The sequence below is a fragment of the Cyprinus carpio genome, chromosome A15 (assembly GCF_018340385.1).
Source record: "Cyprinus carpio isolate SPL01 chromosome A15, ASM1834038v1, whole genome shotgun sequence".
In the NCBI taxonomy this organism is placed as follows: Eukaryota; Metazoa; Chordata; class Actinopteri; order Cypriniformes; family Cyprinidae; genus Cyprinus; species Cyprinus carpio.
In genome coordinates this window covers 10580700-10603748 of record NC_056586.1, presented here as the reverse complement: position 1 = coordinate 10603748, position 23049 = coordinate 10580700, and the positions used below count along the sequence as shown (strand labels likewise).

At 35.6% G+C, this 23049-nt stretch overlaps 1 protein-coding gene across 1 annotated transcript; it reads left to right on the top strand.

Annotated features, from left to right (window-relative positions):
• Nucleotides 1-937: 937 nt before the first annotated feature.
• On the top strand, nucleotides 938-21332 carry LOC109050536 (FXYD domain-containing ion transport regulator 6-like). The gene is made up of 9 exons (XM_019068089.2): nucleotides 938-1289; nucleotides 11923-11976; nucleotides 15121-15144; nucleotides 15259-15294; nucleotides 17034-17108; nucleotides 17517-17553; nucleotides 18864-18913; nucleotides 19000-19038; nucleotides 19136-21332. Exons 2-8 carry the CDS (start codon nucleotides 11928-11930, stop codon nucleotides 19026-19028), a joined length of 300 nt encoding a protein of 99 aa, XP_018923634.1. The 5' UTR covers nucleotides 938-1289; nucleotides 11923-11927; the 3' UTR covers nucleotides 19029-19038; nucleotides 19136-21332.
• Nucleotides 21333-23049: the final 1717 nt, after the last annotated feature.

The window sequence follows — 23049 nt, the reverse complement described above, 5'->3', positions numbered from 1 at the left end:
CTATAGTGGAGAATGGGGCTAGCTGTGAAAAATGCTATATGTCATTGGGCCGTAACTACTGGACGATGACATATTCCGATTTTCAGTATAACACTGCAGCTGAAAGAGGGAGGGGTAAGATATAAATAGATAGACACTTAATACTGTATTGGGCAACTATTTTACGATAAAAAAAATGTTACACAAACGAGTAATTTTTCGTCAAATTTTGCGTTTTGAATTAAAATATATAATTTAAGTGATGTAATGTAATTGAATGTGATGACTGAGGAAAACAAATAACAGAGCCATTTTCAGCATAAGAATAAGAGTGAATATGTGCACATTGTGAATGGATTTCATGAACTCTTGAAACATCCAACACTTAAACATTACACTAAGGTTTTTTTTAAATTCATTTTTCTTTACTTTTTTTTGCTTTTGTAGCCAAGGCTTAAAGTCATGTGTCTGTACAACTGACTTTCGAAAATGCATCCACATTGATAAATATTCACTGGAGTAATAAGTGTTACAACTAGTCCCAGTTTCCTCTGCGAATCATTTTGCGGGCCACCCCCAGTCCAGAGGAAAATATTGTTGTGGAATCAACTTATGTCCCAGATGTTTCTCCTAAAATAACACTGGATAAAAAGAGAGACAACTGCTGAGAGCTAGGAGAGTGTAATGAGTTCATATTGAAATGTCATACTTTTGATTGTCTTTGGTATCTATCCAAACTATAGAAATCCCATACAAAATAGGCATTGCTGTTTTCTCAGGAGAATCATCTGAGAAGCTGAAGAGTTCAGTAAAAGTTCGGATTTGCTTTACGTTTAAAATAACAAAAAAAAAAAAAAAAAAAGCATATCATTTGTGAGAACACCGAAAAAAATACAAACAGCATATTTTTAGTGGAGTCATTACGAAAGGCTCTGCATGTACGCTTTGATGACTTGCGTTATGTGCCTGTGCACGCTTTTAGAGACCAACCAACCAACACTCGCGACCAACGCGTGCGGTGTCTCACATTGCGCGCGTGGCGGGGCGGGAACCGAGAGAGCGCGAGAGAAGAGACAGGGACAAGCCGACAGTAAATATATTTATATCAGAAAAGAGGAGGTGAATCGCGTTGGCAGATCGCTCGTTTACGCAGACTTTTATCCATTCACAACTTTTCGCTCCATTTCAAAAAGCCCCAAAATCCACTTATTAGACAACGACTTGAGGAGCCTACAGTCGTGCGGATCGTGTCAGCGTTTGACCCACTGTTGCTCATCCACTTAGAAGTACCCCTAAGGAGACTAGACGAGGTAGGGTATGAAGTCACTTATCCAACTAGGGCGTGTGCTGTTGTTTTATAGTCTTAGTGATGTTGCATGTTTCCTCGTTATAAAGAATGTGTTTTGGAATGACGTGCGTTAAGCCTTGCTTTTACTCCAATGACATCATCAGTCTAAGTATTGTAAACATTTCATAAATGGGCAGTGTGCATTTCAACAGCAGTATTCTTTTTAGATGAATTATACAGCTTACACATAACAGAAGTGAATTCTGATTTTATTACACAAATGCATGAATATAAAATGCTGCAGAATGACATCGCGCTGTTATTGTTGCGCGAGGGTGTGTCCGAATTGCTTTGTGCCTTTTTGCCTCATTAAAGCGTTAAATGACTATTTGCAGAACCCCAATACATCATTTATGTTATAGTTTGGCATATTATTATCTGGGTGATGTATTTGTGTTATAATGAGAAAAAAATGTGAAAATCTGAAATGAGAGGGGAAATGGTGATTGCGCGCGAGCGGATTAGAGTTTAATTACTGAGAGGAAAATGTATCAGCGCGTGAAAAATAAGCAATTAAAAAGTGTTGGATAATGAGCTTTTAGTATCCGTGCTGATGGAAAACCATAGGTCGGGAGGGGTTCGATGATGACCACGACTGAGCTCCGCGCTCACAACAGGTAGCGGGTTATATTCGGTACTAATCGACACGTTATGAACAGAGGGAGTAGAGTTAAAGTGCTCATTACGCGGCGCTCTCTGGAATACTTGATTCTGATTGGCCAATGGTTACATATTTCATAATATTTGTTGTTATTACATATCTTAAATCATATTGTTCCAATTCAAGCCAAAATGTCATGTCCATTTGGGATAATACACAAACAAACCCCTTCAGGGTGATCCAAGACAAGGTGATCATTATTATATTGGGAAATGATTACCTAACGGGACTTATCCCTTGCATTTTACACATTTAACAATTATGTCTTGCGTTTAGAAGACGTGCTGTTATGTTTGATTTGCCAGCATGTTTTATCAAAAAAGAAAGAAAAAAAAAAAAGATAGCCATCATTTTCAGTTTCTAGGTTACCATCACTAGGTCTATCTCTTTCAAAACTACAGCCAGCTTTCGGCACTATTAATTGTAATCACCTGACGAATACAGTTCCCATAGCAATATCTCTGCACCCTGGTAGAGGTGCGTCTGGCAGCGCCAGTGAAAGCTTTGTTGTCATGGATACAGTTTACCCTCATTTTGGTTGTGATGAAGGGCTTAAGGGTCTCACCTTAAATAGTCAACGATGACCTGTTGTTCGCTGCAAAATATGATTCAATAAACTGAAATCCTAGCTCTGTCACAATAAATGTTCTAAATATAAATGTCTTGCTCATCTGAAATATGGTAAGGAGTAATTATGTGACGCTGACACCACATATGACAGATGGTGTATTAATCAGAAATCATATGAGCTTACCAAAAAGAAAAGAGAGAGTAGGCTATACAGTGCATCAGTGTTGTTTTGCCATCTATTGTGTACTAGCATTTTCTGTTATCAACACCCCTGCAGGCATTTCAGCAGTTTACTTACACTGTATCACATCATTTCTAAATGAAAGAGATGCAATTTAGTTAATCACAATGGGTCAGGGTTAATTTTGCACATGACACAGAAGGAGGGAAGGGAAACAGGAACACCATTTGAAAATGCTGGCAAATAATTTTAATGGGGAAAACTGCTGCAGTGAAAAAAAAAAAAATAATAATAAAAAAAATAAACAAAAAAAACTGTATATAAATAAAAGCATATTAACAGCTAAGCAATGCATTACCTTACAGTGAAAATCATATAAGAATTAAATCACAAGAAATGCATTTTTTTAATATTGTTGAAATTGTTTTTTTTTTATTAGTAAACATTTTAAGCTATGAGTCACTTTAAAATGCATAAAAGCAATACAAATGCGTTCCTACAAGTTATATTTTTTTATACTTCTTCAAGTTATATATTGATTATATTTTATTTGATAAAAATCAGATTCTTATTATTTTTTATTTTTTTTTTTTCAGTTATGTGCATGATGGTGTGTTCATGTTACTTTTTTTAAAATCATTTTTATTGTATTATGCTGGGAATATATATATATATTTTTATAAAAGTTTTGTTTCACTTTTATTTTGAATGTTTCTTTATGAAGTTTGACATGCTGAATATGAAAATCATAAAACTTTGTAATAAATAATGAAAAGTAATAAATAACCATGTTGGTAACTTATACAAACAAATCTGTTATTAGTCTTGCATAAAAATCACATGGTACATGCATAATACTGAGCTAACAACAGTTTAAGGTGAACATTTACCAAAAGTGAGTCGTCCAAAACTTTAGAAGTGTACGCTGAATGATTTTTGTCTTTTATGACTAGTCCCACAATGTTCTGGAATGTTCCAGAAAGCACTAGAATATTAAAGAATAGCTATTACAGAATGTTACAGAAACTTTTAGAATTAATTTTTAAATGTCTTTAAAAAAACATGCACAATTGTTGCTTATCTAAAACTTACCTGTACTAAACCAATGTCTCAAAATTAATGACAGAATTCTAAAGTTGACCTGATTTAAATATTTACCAAAAAAAATGATGCTACATGAAAATAAATAGTACAGTAATAATTAGCACCACTGAATTACAGAAGAACCAAGAACCATAAAAAAAAAAAAAAAAAAAATCAAGAAATCCATGTATATCTAAGGGTTCACATTACCACTTTGTGTAAAAGTAAATATTGAAAATATATATAAAAAAGAAAATATTGATCTCAGTTGTATATATTTCCCAACACATTCTGACTAAAATAGAGATGGCAACTGGCGTGAGAATTTTCTCTCCTAGCTGGTGTTTTTAGTGGGCCTAAAGGGCATAAAAAAGAGCTAATTAGATGGGGAGAGAAACTGCTCCAGTTCTGGCAGAACAAATGCGTGTAAACACTTGCACTCTTACACCTAGTCATGAGAGCTCTCAGTCGGCGCCAAGCTCTGTTGATGAAATTATTCCCTCTCATTCATAGCGCGAGTCATATCAATGAAGTCAGATTCTCTCAGCTTCTGACATATGGTCTAGTAATTACTGATTACAAGATCAAGCAGTTTTGATGATGAAATCAGTCCAGCAAAAATAGCACAACAACATATGCACTTTGTTTGTGACTGGTTGGTCGTCTTACAAAAGATACTCTTCTGTTCAAAATGTAATGCTTATGGCGGGACACTCAAAAACAGTGTGATGCAAACATCTACAGTATGTAAATAAAAACATACATTTACATTATCTAGGACGACTCTACCAATCCCTTTGTGTAGGCAGTTGTTTGTTTGTATTTGCTACTCGTCAGTATAGAGATCCATAATTCATATGACAGTCATTGGGAGTGAATTATGTTTCATCTCGTTTGCAAGCCATCCAGATACAGCTTAGCGACAGTCTTGCTTTTGTCTTCAGGGAACAGAGGAAATATCTTTGTCTCAGATATAGTCAACATAGTCTCAGTTGACTTTCAAAGTGGATTTCATGGGTCAGCGACCAACTGGGGAGGCTTTTACTCAGAAGAACAAATGAATTGGTGCATCTAACTATAGCACTAATATGCCTGCTGAGGTCAGAGGATGCGTTTGATAATTAAAGCCAGACGAGTCTCGTCTCCTGCCGTCTGTGAGTTAACTGGCTTCTTCTGACTGAAAGGTACAAAGCAAGGGATCCTAAAAGAATAGTATGCATCTCCAAGAGGATAGGAAATAAATCGCAGATATATGACATATGCAATGCGACAATACACTGTTGACCGCAAATCGACATTAAAGGTGCATTCAGTAGTGATGGGCGCTTTCAAATGCTGCTTCAAAAGCTTTGAATCCTTTGCGTATCATTTGTTTTGAATCAGTGGTTCGGAGTGCATTTCAAACTGCCAAAGGTATGTTATTTTAGTAAACAAGGTTTCGTCATGTAATAACTGTTTCCAAATGTCTTGAAAATTCAGTGGTTCACCATTGGAATGCTCTCCCTGCCAACCCATGAATCACTGAGCTCACACCCCAGTGGTGAACTGTTGAATCGATGTCTATGGTTTTTACCTGATCTCGGATCAGTTTTATAAACTTGTAGACATTTTAATGTCTACAAATTATTCAAGTTAAAAGTAGCAGATAACAGTCTCTAATTGGCTCTTCATTGAACAGACAAGACAACCCTGAAAATAATTTACACATATTTTGATACACATTTTTTACAGATACTTCATAACATTTAATGGTATCAAATTATTTTTAATTACATTTAACAGATTCTATTTGTACAATTGCTGCTGCCAATACATACGCCGACACAGTGCTGTGAGAATAGGGTAGACTTATTCACTATTAACTTTTCCCTCAATAAATTCCTAATTTACTGCTTATTTAAGACATACTGCTACTGCACAAATAGCATATAAAATAACCCATAGCAGATCTATACAGGTGGAGCTGGGGAAGGTGGAAGGTTTTAGAGGAACTTAAGCACTTCGAAAAAGTGAATCATTTTGCAAAACAACTGATTCAAATCTTGTTTCTCCCATCACAGAGATATATCCGAAATTGCCCTCTATATCCTTAATTATAGGGCACTATTTGACCGAAATGTGTCTGAAACCATGGCGAGCGTGATTTCACTAAGTAAAACATATCCTTGTTGATCCTGGAACAACATTCCAATCAACCAATCAGAATTAACTTTTCAGGAAACATCCGTTTTAGGCTTAAAATCAGGGTTAGGTGCTTCTACACTCTTGTTAATCAGCTATCATTTCCCACTGATTTTAGGAATAAATTATGGGTAGGGTTGGGTTAAGGGGTAGGGATTGGGTTAAGTCTTTATTTTTGGACAATTATGTTGATCCAGGATCATCAAAAGATGTTGATCCAGGAACATGTCTTACTTGGGAAAATCACGGCAAACCCGAAACCATAGTGGATGTTGAGTGCACTCATTCAATACCATAATGCATCACAATAATGAGTGTACAACCAATGTACACTCAACAGCTAGAGACTACCCAAATGAATTCCCATGTTTGGTCAGAAGATAGCGCCTGCAGCTGAATCGTCCATCAATCTATTGTCCAGTGTGAGTACAGCATAATGTCATACAGGTATACATTTAATTTTAATTGATTATTAAATAGTTGAAATAAAATCTATACATGCTAGTTTCCATGACAGAGCAAGCAAAAACTTGTTCGAATTTGTTCACTTTTTTCCATTCACTTTTCTATCAGATGGACTACATTAGTGTACTAATGTAGGCAATAGTGAATGAGGGTATAGGGGGTGATTCAAACACATATTAATTAATTAAATGAGCACCTAACTACTGAATAAAACAAATATGTCCTCAAAAACTGTAAATATACTGCTAATGTGAACACTGGTTGTTTGCCATTTTTGAAAATATAAAAAATAATAAAATGAAATAATGACAACAGCAATAGATTAAAAAAAAATCCCTCCATTTAAAACATTTCTGAATATTAGAAAACATGAAAAAATGTTCAATACATGTATAGATCCACAATTACTTGTATAAAGAGGATTGGCAAGGGCCCATTTAGTCACACATAGACTGCTTATTGATTTTCTTTCCACACAGAAATGATTTTAGGTCAATAAGGCACCAGTGATTTATCCAAGTACATTCTTGTCAAACAAACCTAATCCTAACTCTATCCCTACCAACAACTATACTTATAACCAGCGAGCACCATCAATAAAATTCACTTGGCTGGGCTGATGGATATTGAAACACAAGTGTGAATGGTTTCTTCTCATGTCTCTGAGGGACTGCTTGCCATTAGGAGGAGAGGAATCAAGCTGATCTGACAGACAATGTCTGTTGTTTACAATATGCCCACAATGTTCTCTTATAACACATGATAAAATGTTTGCAATAGCCTTTAGTAATACTGCTGGTATAGTCTGCCTTGTTTGAGTATTGGTGACCCGAAACTGAACTTCAGGTGAGATTAAATTGGTTAAACAGAATAACTCAACTATGTAGTGGTTATCGGCTCATTCCAAACACTTCTGCTCCTTGTGAATTCATTGAATCTGATATTGTCCATTAATAGACCGCAGTGCCTCTACAATGGGTGACATGCTGATAAGACTGAAGTGCTTAAAAAAGACAAGAACAAGATAAGGGAGGTATTTCGCTGTGTTAACATTATCACACATACGGTTGCTGTAGAGCCATATGTCTCTTGATATAGTTAAAAAGAACATTTAAGGTTATCGAAGATGGTATTATGCTACTATAGGAAGACTTTGAACAAGATTTCCCAGATGTCCATCATTTTCTTGTGGTTCTGGCTTATTTGCTCCTTCTTCTGTTTGGACATCTGGTAACCAAGAGGTCTGCTAAAGGTAGAATACAGCATTAGCTACAACATTATGAGACAGAATTGCATTTAATATAGTTACTCTACAGACAGAAAATCCAGTCAATCCAAACACTGTATGATATGTCCCATATTCAGAATATTGTTCAAAAAGTACTGTATGAGTTTTCCAATGGCCATTCTTAAATTTTAAATTAATAGTTTACCCCCAAATTAAAGTTCTGTCATTAATTACTCACCCTCATGTCATTCCAAACACGTAAGACATTTGCTCATCTTCGGAACACAAATAAAGGTATTTTTGATGAAATCTGAGAGCTTTCTGACCCTGCATAGACAGCAATACAACTACAACGTTCAAGGTCCAGATAGGTGGTATGAACATAAAAAAACAGTCCATGTGACATCAGTGGTTCAACCGCAATTTAATAAAGCTACAAGAATACTTTTTGTGTGCAAAGAAAACAAAAATAATGACTTTATTCAATGATTTCAATTCAGTATTCTTTGTTTTCTTTGTGCACAAAAAGTATTCTCGTAGCCTTATAAAATTTAACAACTGATGGTTGGACCACTGATGTCCCTACTGGACCTTGAATGTGGTAGTTCTGTTGCTGTCAATGCAGTATCAGAAAGCTCTTGGAGTTCATCAAAAATATCTTATTTTTTTGTTACGAAGATGAACGAAAGTCTTACAGGTTTTGAATGGCATAGGGTGAGTAGGCTAATTAATGTCATTTTTGGGTGAACTATCCCTTTAATTGTGGTTTCCGCCTTATACAGCATTATTATTTTGACCACATCACAAATTTGAGAATCAAACATAGAAATTCAGTAGTTCAATAGGCAATTCTCACTGTTTTATATTTTTTGTATTAATCACCCACATATTTCCACATGAACAGTCAGCAAATATGTCTAAAGTTCAAATATTGCATTCCACAAGGTCAGTGTAAGTGCAGCTGAAATGAAATACCAATAAAGATATGCCTCTTCCTCAGATATGATGTCAGAAAGGTCAAATATGTATTTTAGAGTGGAAATGTCACAGGATAAAAGATTTGAATAGAACAGGGACAAATACAAAATTCAGTTTTCTCCAAAATCTGCATACACTGTTGAAATTTTACAGACTTTTTTATACAGGTTAAATTGTTACACCAGTAGGTTGTGGTAAGTGATTGTCTTTATAATTCATTTGAATCATTTAATTCAGTTTAAAATCATCATAAACAAAAACACCACAACTGCATGCTACACCGTGTTGAAACGGCTCTGCTTTGACTATGTTTGGAACTATTTTCATTGGCGGAGCAAAGTGTCTAAAGTTACTGTGTCTAAAATGTAAGCAACGTTATGTTTATTGAACTGTTTATATAAAAGTAATACCACACAACCACTCCGCCTCTTTGTTTACTACTATAAAGCCTCTTTGACACAACCATTATTGTATAAAGCACTATACAAATAAAGGTGACTTGACTGCAATAATTTATAATTTCTTGTCATTCTTTAAACATTCTCTAAACATTAATAGGGTCTAGTATCTTTTGAAATAGTGAACTAGTGACAGATTCTGGAAACATGGTGTAGCAGTAGGAGTGAAATAGTTTCACATACAAGAGGGTCTTTGGAACGTTCCTTGGGTTTTCAATTTATATTTGCACACTTATTTGTTGAACTGTATTGTATATGGCCATATTTGTCACATTGCAGTTAGGTGAGTGCGGTGTGAATTAGCAGCATAACATTCATTTTATCAGTTGTTAGTCCTGAAAAAAACATTCTCACAAAAAAACCCTTCTCTCTACACGATGACCACCACAACACTACAACAAGATTATTCCCCACAAAATAACAGCAGGGGGGCGATGGCAGAATTGGCTTTAAAATTTTGAGAAGCAGCAGGGTTGTTTTTTTTTTTGTTTTGTTTTTTTAATATTTATTTTTCTTTTGTGTGAAAACACACATTTGATTAAACAAATATCCACGATCTGTCATTTTATAAAGATAATGATTTGAAGTCTGTTTGTTTTTTGAAAATTGGTCGTTTCTCTTTTTTAATGTATTAGATTGCTTTTTGTGGCTTGTCTTTTAAAGTAACTAGAATTGTCACATGCTGGAGTGATGGATAGATTGTCATAAGTTTGGAAAACAGAGTTTAATGACTGTGTCGCGATTTGGTGAATGAATTGTCTATTTGAAAATATTGTTCCTGTTATACAATCCATTTCTTAAAACAGTCAGAGAAGAAGGATGAATGTCCTTCCTGTGGTCAAGGGCAGTTAATCTCCTCTACCCCGTGTCATATTCTTTTCGATGGCTCTCCAATGCTTAATGTTCTAGTAAATGACACTGTGCTGCTCTGGTCCCTGAAAGCTGACATTGGGATTGTGGGACTGCTGGCAGAATCCAGCTGCCCATGACGCCAAACAAATGTCTTTGTCCTCCTATAACAAATGGTATAGAACTCACTGACACAAAGTCAAAAAACTGAGGAACATGTAAAAGACTGATAGAGAAAGTAAGACAGCTCGTTTTGAAGGCAGACTTGTATGTAAAGTTTTCATAGATTCTTAATGTACAATATACATTTATTGACAGCATCTAAAATGCAAAAGCGTACATATGAACAACTTTATAGATGCACAAATGCTTTTAGTTTCTTTGAAGTTTGTAGAACATTGAATTCATAGAATTAATAGACTGTATAGTACAGTAGTTTTGTATAGTAAAGTTAATTGTCTATCCAAAATATAAAAATGCATGTGTAAATATTATGTAAAATACCAATGGAATCACCCTGGAAAAAAATGAGTCATGCTACCAATTGCAACCTGCAGCAGCTATAAATTAGAGCCCTTTATCATTTGATAAAGATGATGTCATGTCACTGACTGTCGCAATCTCCAGTCACCATGCCTGTCACCACAGAACACTACATTTCTCATAATCCTCCCTGGCCATCACCTGCACAATTAGCTCAATCTTCACACCTGTTTGCCATCAACCTCCTCACTTTACTTATATAAGCAAGTACCAAACACACATTCATTGTCTGGTCTAATAACTGTATATCCATGTTATTGCATACTGAAGGACTTATTCATCTACTCACCGGGGATGCTTGCATGTGTACAGCCTATCTTCAGCCCCAGTCTTTATCCTGTTTTGCAGCCACACCAGTCAGTACCTAAGACACATAAGGACTCTTTATCTTTCAGTTAAGTTCCTCATCATTCTTTGAAGAACCCACTCACCTGCCTGAATATCAGCTGTTTCAAACTGCTTCTCAATAAAGACTGCTTTATTAACATAACCATTGTGTCATCCTCTTCTGTAAACATTGACACTGACATTTTGTTCTCAAGCTTAATTTACTCAACCAACCATAACTACAAGGTTTGTGCAAAAATAAAATATATAATAAAAATATAATACAAATAAATAAATAAAATAATACTTAGATAATAATAATAATAATAATAATAATAATAATAATAATTGGCTTATCATTATTGTTATTATTAAATAATCCTGAAAAAGCAGCATGACAGAAAAGTTAAAATATATTAAATAATACATTATACATTAAATTATAAATTAAAATATACTAAACAAGAAAATGGTTATTTTAAAATGTAAAAGTACATAATATTATTTTTTTTACTGTATTTTTTACTTAAAAAAAAAAAAAAAAAAACATTTAATAATCGTACCGATCCCAAACTTTTGAAAGATAGTGTCTGTTTTTATATTGTAAAATATATACCGAATTACTCAAAATGTGATAGAAGATTTTGGGCATACCACCCAAATCCTGGCTGTTGCATGACAACTTTATCATTAAAATACTGTATCATAGAATGGCAAAAAATTAAAAATATGCAAGGAACAGATTTCGAAAACCACACAATATTTTTCTGTGATTTATGAGTCTACATGCTGTCATCTGACTCTTACCACTGCTACTACTCCATAGCAAAAATAAAAATAAGAAAATCACAGTAAAGGACAGATAGGTACAATGAAAATATGCCAGTCAAGGACAGATAGGTACATTGAAAATATGCCAGTCAAGGACAGTGCGTAATCATGATTATATATACTTTGAGCTTGTGAGAACTTTCTAGTCTTTTTGAATGTGGTAAGCATTTAACCCACTAACACCGATTTTCACTCTATTTACTATTTATTTCTCTCTTTCTCTCTCTCCCCCCATTGCAGTTGCCATGGAAACTGTTCTGGTCTTCCTTTTTTCCCTCCTAGTCTATGAGACGGGTAAGTGCCCCCCCCCCCCCCTCCTACATTTCACTCCAGGCTCCTTGTGTCTGATGGGATTGGAAAGAACCGGAAAAGGATCGGGAGAAAGCCATGACATGACACATTAGCACCATCCTAGAGTTCTTAACTGAGAATTTGATCAGTGACTTCTCCTAAACAGGGATCACATGAATATGTGTGTGTCAGTGTATGTGTTTGTGCAGTCTATAGTTCTTCAAAAGACTCATCTAAAGATCTGAGTGGTGTATTTGTGCTTCTACATGACTGTGAATTGCGGTCCTGCTTTTGCCAAAAAAATGTATTTGTGAAATGAGAGCATCCATTTAAATAACAATCTCATCCATCTCAGTCCTCTAAGAGACTCCACCCTACCCACAATTAGGCCGCGTGAAAGCACCAGCACATGTGCACTAGATTCATACTCACAGAGCTCTATACACTGGTAAAAAATGTATTCTTCAGCTTTGTCAACAAAGCCCACTTCTAAAAGCACTGCTGACTGTCAGACTAGTTTTCATTTGGTTTTCTTTCACACTGCAACCACAAGGTTCCTTCCTTCTTCCATTCTTTCCTCCCTCCATTTTCCATTCATTCCTTTCATTGTTTGTTACTTCCTCCTTCACTCACTATCATCCACCATACATCAAACTTACAAAAAACCCTTAAAATAACATAAAAACTACAGATCAAAAATATATGAAAATAAACAATGCTCTTGCATACAATAGATACATCTTTATTCAGATTTCAGAACGAACACTTTGTTATTTGTAATACATATGTTAAGGACCTCATCCGTCCAATATTTATTATGTTCGTCTTACATCTGACATTCGTCTGTATATGAACAACTTATTATGCCAATTCTTGACATTAAGCAAAGAACCATTTACATGCATTGGATGTTTATATTGTTAGAATGTACAGGGATACTTAAGCTATAAAAAATGCTGATTTGTTAGGTGATGTTTTCTCATTAAAATTGTACGATTTCCTATAAATTTAATAGAATGTATGGGAATACTAGGGAATACCAATATCACGGCGCAGTGGCTTCACTTTTATGATGTCATGAGCAATCCAGTTCTCTATCGAAGAACGTTTCAGTGAACAGTTCTGAAAAGAAACATTTATTTATTAGTGTTTAGAATATTTGAACAATCTAAAGCAGGGCTTTAGAAGACAAATGCTCTTCAATATTGAAGCCAGTGCTCCTGTACCTCAAGTGGTAGAGCGTTGCGTTAACAAGCGCAAGGTTGGGGGTTCGATCCCTGGGAACACATGATAGGTAGAAATTGATAGCCTGAATGCACTGTAAGTCGCTTTGGATAAAAGCGTCTGCTAAATGCATAAATTTAATTTAATTTAATTTTAAATGCAATATGTTAAATAATGTGATATTCGATATTGCTTTAAGTGTGTGAAATCAATTTACATAATATTTAAAAGCTAAAAATTATATGACTAATGTATATGTTTTACATTCTTTCTTGGAAAAGAAAGCATCACTACAACTTCTGAAAGTGACCAGCAGTCAAAAGCAATGCCACAAATCTAAAAATAAATAAATAAAAAGATACAAATGAAATAAACAGTGCTTTAAACTTTTAGGCAGGCTTACATTAGATATATTTAACAATAGCTTTCAATTAGAAACAATATTGACACTGACTTGGACAAGATCTTGCCTTTTGGTGGACAAGATCATAAATGATTCATAAATGCTTCTCATGTTTGAAAGAAGTATGACACCTGTTGCTTTTTCAAATATACATTATAAGCGACACAAACTCGCAGTGCTTTCAGATGGAGCAGCATTTACTACTGCTTTCTGACCAACAGAAAGCAGCTTGGTTTGAATGTGACTCCTGTGTGAGCTGTGCTTCATACATTGGTATGATATTGACAATGAACAATGGATCTTTCTTGTCCACAAAATCTCTCCAAAATTTAGCTAATGTGGCCGCACCTTTAAGACAGTATATAAACATCAGTGCCAAAATACCAGTAAACTCTGTGATGTTAGTCATCAAAAATGACCTTTGAGGTCTGTGACATTTCTTTGTCGATTCAGATAAGAAGTGCTTTAGTTTCTCTTTTGTCCGATTTGTCAAAATCTCCAGCATTAGCTCTGAGTGACAGTACTGTAAACAGTGTGGAGTAATCGTGTCATCTCTGTCACAATGTAAGAATTGCTCCAAAGCAGATACCAATGTGTCCTGACTTTGTACATGCTCATCTGGAATCATATGCTTTGTTCACACATAGTTTCAAAAATGCGTTTTACTGATAATTTTCCAATTTCTCATCTTAGAAAATTGCCAGAAATTAAAGATCCTGTTCACACATGATCTTAAAATGGTAATTTACTGGTTATTTTCCATCAAAGGTTGTACGTGTGTCATGTTCCTTTCCACTCTACCTTCAGGTGTCTCTCATGGTTTGTGTATTATACTGTACATTCTGTGTAAAAGAAGTAAATATGTCATTTCATTTGTGAAATTCAAATTAAATAATCAGAGCTTTTATGAAGGCCGGGGGAGGGGGTAATATCCATCCTATAAATACCTTCACCTGTCAATTTATCCACTGCCACCTATCAAATGTCATATTAAGAGACTTGTTGATAAATGATTTGATATAATAAATTGTCAAGCTTGTATTTAAGACTGTTAACTCCTTAAATGCTCATTCCAGTTTGATGGTGATTCTAGTCTAGTATATGATCAACTCAACAAATCCCATCCTAGATTGCTTGGAAAATCATTTTTAAACTTTAATTTTAATCTTTATAAGTTTTCCCTCCTGTCTCATGTGTATCGATTTAGTCTAATGGATTCTTGGAGATTTATATACAGCAAATTGTATTGACCCTGACAAAAACCCTTGTTATTATGCCTGAATCAGATTGCACATTCATTAGGCAATGTCATATTTCTGCCAATACTGCATTTAGCTTAGGGCTCTCTGATCTTTCTCAACAAGCAAAAACACCCACCACAGACAATAACATAATGCAATACTCTTGTTTCAGTTATTGGATGTTTTGTGAATATAAAGATCCATAATACTAACAATTCCCCTCTGTTTTTCTCTTTTCTCATAATGGTTTCTGCTCTCTGTATTGATCTTCTGTCTTAGCTTTGTCTGACTCTGCTGCCCAAGGCAAGTTATGCTTTATTTCATTTACCATATCACTACATTTTATATTTTACCATGTACAGTATACTTATATTAAGCTAATGGCTTCATGTGTAATTTCTGATTGTTTTCCATCAGATGGAAAAGAGAAGGGATTGGATCCATTTGTATATGGTAAGAATCAATACTTACAAAAGCTTACACAGGTCAGTATTTACTTACATAACAAGGATTATGTCACTTTATAAGGAACATGCTTCTAAAACAGCAGGTGCCCAAAGACAGTGGAATATAATTGGTATTTTGGCATCTACCTTTATAGAGTCATATTCATCTGTGCCTTCAGAATGCAATTACACCCTGATGCAGCATATCTAAATGAGATCTAAATTAGATTTTTTTTAAGTTAGAGTATCCACAGTAATAAATAAAACTATTTTGATAATTTCCAGAATACTGTTTAATATCTGAGAAATTGTAAATAGTCCTTTGAAATTAAGTGACCTGACTAAATATATTGTGTCTACAAATAGGTAGTTGGTGCAAAATACAGGTCAAAGTGGGCTTGAAAACCTATCCACTCAAACCACATTTGCAGCATGTGACCACATCACATTTGTAGTGTAAACACTAATACGTCGTGACGCATCCTAGGCAACTGTGAAGGACCACTTAATCACCTGTCAATCAAAATACCAGGTGTAAATAGGGCCTCAGTGAAGTCTCACAAGTAAAAAAGATCACAACAAACATGGTCATCAATCACACTCCTTGGGAACTTCAAGATGATACTATAAAGAAACGAAAGATTAGAAAAGAAAGAGAAAGGTTGTAAAACCACTACAATTACAGATACTAGCTACATCAAGCTTTTCAACCAGACAAGAAGGGCAGCTGTCAGGGAAGAAACTAAGAGGCCAAATTCTCACTGACAGCTCCAGAGCTCTTTGGCTGCCCAGACATCAACAACCACTTCAAGACTTCACAGGTTTGGCCTCATTTGGAGACTGGCTGGAGGCAAGCCACTTCTGAGCAACTCCACAGTTTAAACATCATGCCTTGAGTTTGCCGGAAGGAAAAACCTGCAATCTGCGGTCAGATTATTTTGTAGTTTGAGTCCAAAGCTTAGATCTTTGGTGTGCAGGCTGGTGCTATGCTCCAGGGGTTTTCCTTGGAAAAATGCTTTGGAAAAAATAATAATAAATAAATAAATCTGCTGAAGATAACTAATAACTAACACTGGCCTCGGAGGTTCTGTGACACTGTAGGTAAAGTTTAGGGCTTGTAACCACAAGGTTGCATATGTGTAAATGCATGAGAATGACTTATAATCATACAAATAATTTAAAAATAATAATAATAATTTTAAGACAGGCAATGTTTCAATTGTTTGGCCAATAGAAAAATCATCCAAGAACCATAATAAAGATCCCAAAACAAAATTGAAAAACATCAAAATAACAAAAATAAAAATAATAATAATAAAAAAAATAATAATAATAATAATAATATAAAGATTTGTTTTCTTTTAATAAAATAAAGATTATATATAAAGGAGTATACTTTTTCTTTTAATTAAAATGTAATAAATATTATTTCATAGAATTCTGCATATTCCAGGTTATATTATGGAATTTCTTTTTTTTTTTTTTTTAAAATAAATACATACATTTCTTCATAACTTTTAATTAAAATGTAGTAAAACAATTTATCTTATCTGATGTCACTTCCTGATAAAATACCATTTAAAATCCCATCCTACAGTTTTTTTCTCTCTCTCTCTCTTTGTATATTCTGTTTCATCTGAGAATGTTGAATTATACAAGTAAACTAGTTTGCGAACTGATTTTTTTATTTTTTTTTTTCATTCTAAAAGAAACTCCAAAAATTAAAATCCTTTATTTCTTAACCAGACTATGAGAGTTTGAGGATCGGGGGTTTGGCGTTTGCTGTGGTGCTGTTTGCTCTGGGAGTGCTCCTTATTCTCAGTAAGAAACATCTTTTTATTTATTTATTTATTCTAACTTATCTTCATTCAAATCTAAATCATGCAAAAATTACTGTAAAACAAAATAAATCAGAGTACAATAGCTAAACTGAGCTGCCACACAATAGATATCAATTATATAGCGGTGCTTTTATTCAACTGAGCAAGTTTTGAATTAAGTTTCATTATGAAATAGAGATGCATGAATATACGTCACACTCAGTGGCAGAGATATACATGAAGACACTCTTGCTATCAACATTTCATGCTGGTTACAAGAATAACATTTGTAAGGGATTAGTATCCTTATTATTCCAGTCATTATCACAATATAAACCCGACAGGTTATTTGTATGGTTTGCCATTCATCTGTTTGATCTAAATCCTTTTGCTTGTGTGCACCCTGCAGGCCGTAGATGCCGCTGCAGTATCAACCAGAAGCCCAGGTTAGTCCTATACAGTCTTTCTGATTCTCTTTCATGTGTTGCATGGGTTTATCAAAGTCAAAGTCAAAGTCTGCTTTATTGTCAATTCTTCACATGTACAGCACATACATACAGAGAATTGAAATTGTGTTACTCTCAGACCCTTGGTGCATATAGATAACACAGATAGATATAGATTAAATATAAAATACAACTATACAAATATACAAATAAGGTCATGTAAAAAAAAAAAAAAAAAAAAAAAAAAAAAAAACAAGATAAGTAAGCAGCACAAGGCACATGACCAGTGAAGTAAACAAACAGTGCAGATATAATGATTGTAGTGCAAAAGAGCTTATTCAGTCTGATTAAAGTGACACAAAGCTCAGAGAGCAGTTCTTTATTTAAACTGACATAAGATGTAGTTTAATGAGGTCAGTTCAATGTTGAATAAGGTAGTAAGCAGACCAATGCTACACAAAATGACTGGTGCAAAGTGGAATGTGGGAGCTGGGGGGTGGTGGGGGGGGGTCTCAGGTTCAGAGTTCAGTGGTGCATGGGGCAAAAAGAGGGGAGGTGGGGGAAGGTCGGGAGGGAGTTCAGCTTCCTGACTGCCTGATGAATGAAGCTGTCCTTCAGACTGCTGGTCCTGGCCTGTAGACTCCGCAGTCTCCTCCCTGAGGGCAGCAGACTAAAGAAGCTGTGTGTCGGGTGGGTAGGATCATCTGTAATGCAGAGGGCTTTGCGGGTGAGATGGGTTCCATGAATGTCCTGGAGGGAGGGGAGAGAGACACCAACGATCTTCTCAGCTGCTCTTACTATGCGTTGAAGTGACTTGCAGCAGGACGCGTTGCAGGCGCCATACCACACAGTGATGCAGCTAGTCAGGATGCTCTCGATGGTAATGGGGGCCAGAGCTCTGGCTCTTCTCAGTTTGCGGAGGAAGTAGAGACGCTACATTGTTTTCTTGGCCAGTGCTGCAGTGTTGTCAGTCCAGGAGAGGTCCTCTATGATGTGCACACCCAGGAACTTGGTGCTGCTCACCCTTATCATAGTCGCACCGTTGATGGTCAGAGGAACATGTTGAGTGTGCACTCTCCTGAAGTCAACAACAATCTCCTTCGTCTTCTCCACGTTCAGAGAGAGATTGTTGTCACTGCACCACCCGGCCAGGCGGCTCACCTCACTCCTGTAGTTTGTCTCATCTCTGTTGCTAATGAGACCCACCACAGTCGTCCGTAATGGTAAATTCCTCTCTGGGTGGTAAACAAAGACCAGAGTCTTGATATAACCATCGGTTATAATTTTCCTTATAATTTGTATTTTCTCAGGGCTCCAGGAGATGAAGAAGCTCAAGCAGAGAACCTTGTGGTCTCCCAGGGTGAGATTCAGTACTATGTCTTGTAACACAGGTCATCTTTAAGAAAATGTTTAACTGTTGTTCTTTTATTATTCTTCCTCATAAAGCCAAGGAGACTCCTAAAGCAGAGAACTGAAGCAGTCCAGGTACAGCGACTTTCCTTATGAAAGTGTGATTGTAGCATCAGACCAAAGTGCAGAATGTTTGCTGTTACTATGTAATATCGGCTTTATTTCTTCTCAGTGTTGTTAAATGCATAGCCATGGCTGAATGACTTCACTGATCCTGCGGATGCTGATGATGATGAAGCTGATTCCAGACCATGGCTATGAGAGGAAAGAGAGGAGACAAGAGATTTGTGGGAGGAGGCGATGGGCCAGTGTCTTGTACGTAGACCTCTTGTCCTGTCACGTGAACAGTAACCGTATCCGTCTTTCCATGCGTGCCCTTTTGCAATAGTCTGTCTTGAGTGAGTTGTTAAAGCAAAACTAGCCACTTTCTGCAGATCATTCTTAATGTTTTTGGCTCCTCCCCAACTGAACTTGTGCATGTGGTTATAAGGAACAGTTCACCCAAAAATGAATATTCTTATTTCGTTCCAAATATGTATGCAGTTATTATTTATTTATTTATTTATTTATTTTTTATTTTTTTTATGTTGAACACAAAACGACACATTATTAAATAATCTTTATGTAGCCCTTATCATATAATGACAAAACCTAAAAAATAAAAATAAAAAAAAACACCATAGTTTTAATTTTTGGATGAACTGTCCCTTTAATAATAAAAATAAACTGTTTTAACATCCAACAGTGAATAACTGTTGCTGTTATTGTTGGTGGGACCATTTGTTATTGTCATTTGTGTGACACCTGCTGTTTTTTCTCTTGTATATTGTATAGATTATATGCACACATGTTTAAAGTATTTAATATAAGTATTGATTCATATGTGATGAAGAATATATATTTGAATATACAATGTACACGTGTGCGTGCGTATGGATAGATCCTGTAGAGCTGGTACGGATGTGTGTGTGCATGTATGCCCACATTCAGGGCACCTCCTCCAGACAATCTTTCGATCATTGTACCCAGACCAAGCACAAAAACAAAACACAGTACCACCACTGTACCAGAGGGGGCACTATACCACTGTCCTCTGATCAGCTGCAACACTGCCGGGCTCAAAGCCCCTATTCGGACCCACAGTCTAAACATCTGCGGCCTGAGAACGAGACCGCAGGAGCAGTTCACTTCACCATAGTGCCGCAAACCTGTGTCCTTTACCTTTACTATCATGTCTTCTGTAGCCTACGTATTCACTTTCTTAAATTAATGATTCACCCAGAAATGTAAATATTTTATCATTGTCTACTCACCCTCATGTCGTTAAAACTAAACAAACAAGATGGTTGTCTTTGTTATGTGGAGCACAAAATGAGGTATTTTGCTGAATGTCCAAGCAGCTGTTTTTCATATAGTAATGTAAAGCTAGCACATGTGCAGGCAACCTCCGTTTGCTAGTGTGTCACACAGATGGTCAACATATGCGCACAAGGAAGTTTCATCCTTTTCCAGTGTCTTTGCTATTTCTATCTAGAAGTTATGAGCAACAAAAATGTCAATTGTTGTCTTCGAAAGTAGTTGTTTGTTGTTGTTGACTGTGAAACAACGGGGAAGGGCAGTGTTGCCACCTTGTGGACAAACTCAATAGTGCAAAATATGCAGCTAGAAAAATGTGTAAAAATGAAGTTTACTTTGGCCTGCTTAGGAACTTAGACTTTGGTACACACGAAAAGCACCATAAAACTATCATAATGTATTTCATATGACTTATATTCCTTCTGATGACATAAGTAAGGGACAGACTGAAATTTAAACCATTATTTGCTGAAAATCTCCAATGTAGCTCTCAAATCTCATTCAGCTCTCTTCTATGTTAGTGTGCACATTTTGCGTTTTCTGCAAATGACTTAAATTTCAATCTGACACTCCACAGTTATGGTGAACGTGAGATTATATGACTTTCAAATCACATTAAGTTGAGTAAACAATGACAGAATATTGATTTTTGGGTGAACTAAGCTTTTAACATCAGTCATATTTATGAACTGTTCAATGGGACCAACATATCGGCCTCTAAAGAGACAAAGCTTTGCATTTGTGTGTGTCTGCGTATGTATGTAAGTGTGTGAGTTGTTCCACACATCACTTGCTGTGATAAACCTTTGAGAGTTATAGAAATGTAGTTCAGTTTATACAGAGAGAAGCATTTCACTGAATATTAATCACATGTATTCAAGAACACAGTCTAACGCTACAGATGCTTCGCTATTAGAGAGGAATTTAATACATATTCGTCTCATATCTGTGCAGCTGCTGTGTATGACCGCTCTTTGTGCTTCAAAATAAATAAAGTCTTTGTCTGACACAGGCATCGGAGTGAGGATTCATTTTATTTATTGAATTATTATTATTTTTTTTATTTTTTTTTGAGGCATCTGAACAGAGATGCCAAGCATTAGTCAGTCCCTCCTCTTCTTCTGGTTCTTTTAAAAAGGTCATACATCACCTGCTGAGAGAGAGTAATAAAAACAGCTCTCTTCAATATGTGAGGTAAAATTTTATTTAAGACTCTGTTTTCCATCAGAATGATCGATCTGACACCATTGCAGCATTTTGTACCTCGTTGATGACTAAAAAAGAGGATCTGATGTCAATGACTGACGTCTGAAAGCTCTCTGAGGTCCGTCGCTTATACTTCAAAGTCGAGACAGAATATGGCCACAATCCCTCTCAGCGTTTTATACTGTGATGTAATTGGACTTCCCTTGGGCAATGACTCCAAAGGTTGGGCTCAGTGGTATTTTATCATAGTTTGAAGGCCAGTGTTTATGGGCTAATAAATGTGTTTCAAAGAATGGTGGGGCGGTCAGATTTACAAATGCTCTGGGAGGCAGGGAGGGGTAGAGGGATGAAATACACCTGGACTAAAGACACACTCTCACATTAACCGAGACAACAGGAGGAAGAGGAGCTTTCCACAGTACAGGTGAGCTGAGATGGTAACTGTGTTATGGATTTTTGCAGATTGTTAAACATCAGAATTTCTAAAATGGCCAGATTTGACAAAGACAATGTGTTTTTACTGGTTTATTGTTCACGACATAACAAATGAGGTTTGGGACATTTGGGCCATGTTAGGTTGCATGCTCATGCTCATGTTCTGTGGAAATTCTTAATTAAAATAATTTGGGGGCAAATTGGGGTCAGTGTGATCCATGCAATACAAAATGCAATAATAATAATAATAATAATATAACAATGATTTAATAATAATATACAATGATTTTTTTGGTAAATTTAATCCAGGAACATAGTATGACCTTAAACATGTAAAAATTCACTGCATGCTTGAATTGCAATTAGGAATTTGGCAAAAATGAAAAAAAAAAAAAGTATATATATATATATATATATATATATATATATATATATATATATATATATATATATATATATATATATATATAGAGTATGTTATATACCAGAGATTCTTACTTGTCAAGTTGACATGTTGAGTAGCACTTTCTAATGTTCATGTTTTAAGTTTGAAATGTTACTAGTCAATAAGTATGGGTAATTATGGGTGGCATGGTGCAGTGGTTAAAGGTTAGATCAAGAAAGGGTGCAAGTCTGAACAAGAAATGAGCGATAAGCCAAAACCACTGTGCCCTAGAGCAAAGAATTTCAGAAACAGTTAACATCATAGACCTGAAGTGTTTGTTTGTCTGACAAGATCTGCATGTAGAATTGAAAAGCAAACTGCCCTGACTGAGGCTTTATGAGTCATTTTCTCTTCAAAGCCGCATGAGTTAATCGTTACTTGTGAGATATGGATTGGGAAGTTAATCAATATAAGCACTATCCTTAAGAAAGCCTGGAGGAGCTGAAATGAGAGGAATGTCAAAGGATCTGCAAATAAACCTTTTTATTTATTTATGTAGGTATGAATGTATGCATGCATGCATGTATGTAGATGTATTTATTTATTTAGTGGCTTTATGGCTCTCAATGTTCTTCAGATCAGTGATATCCTAAACAATCATACAGTCATATGCTAAACAAAATGAATAGAGGAGGGAAATGGTC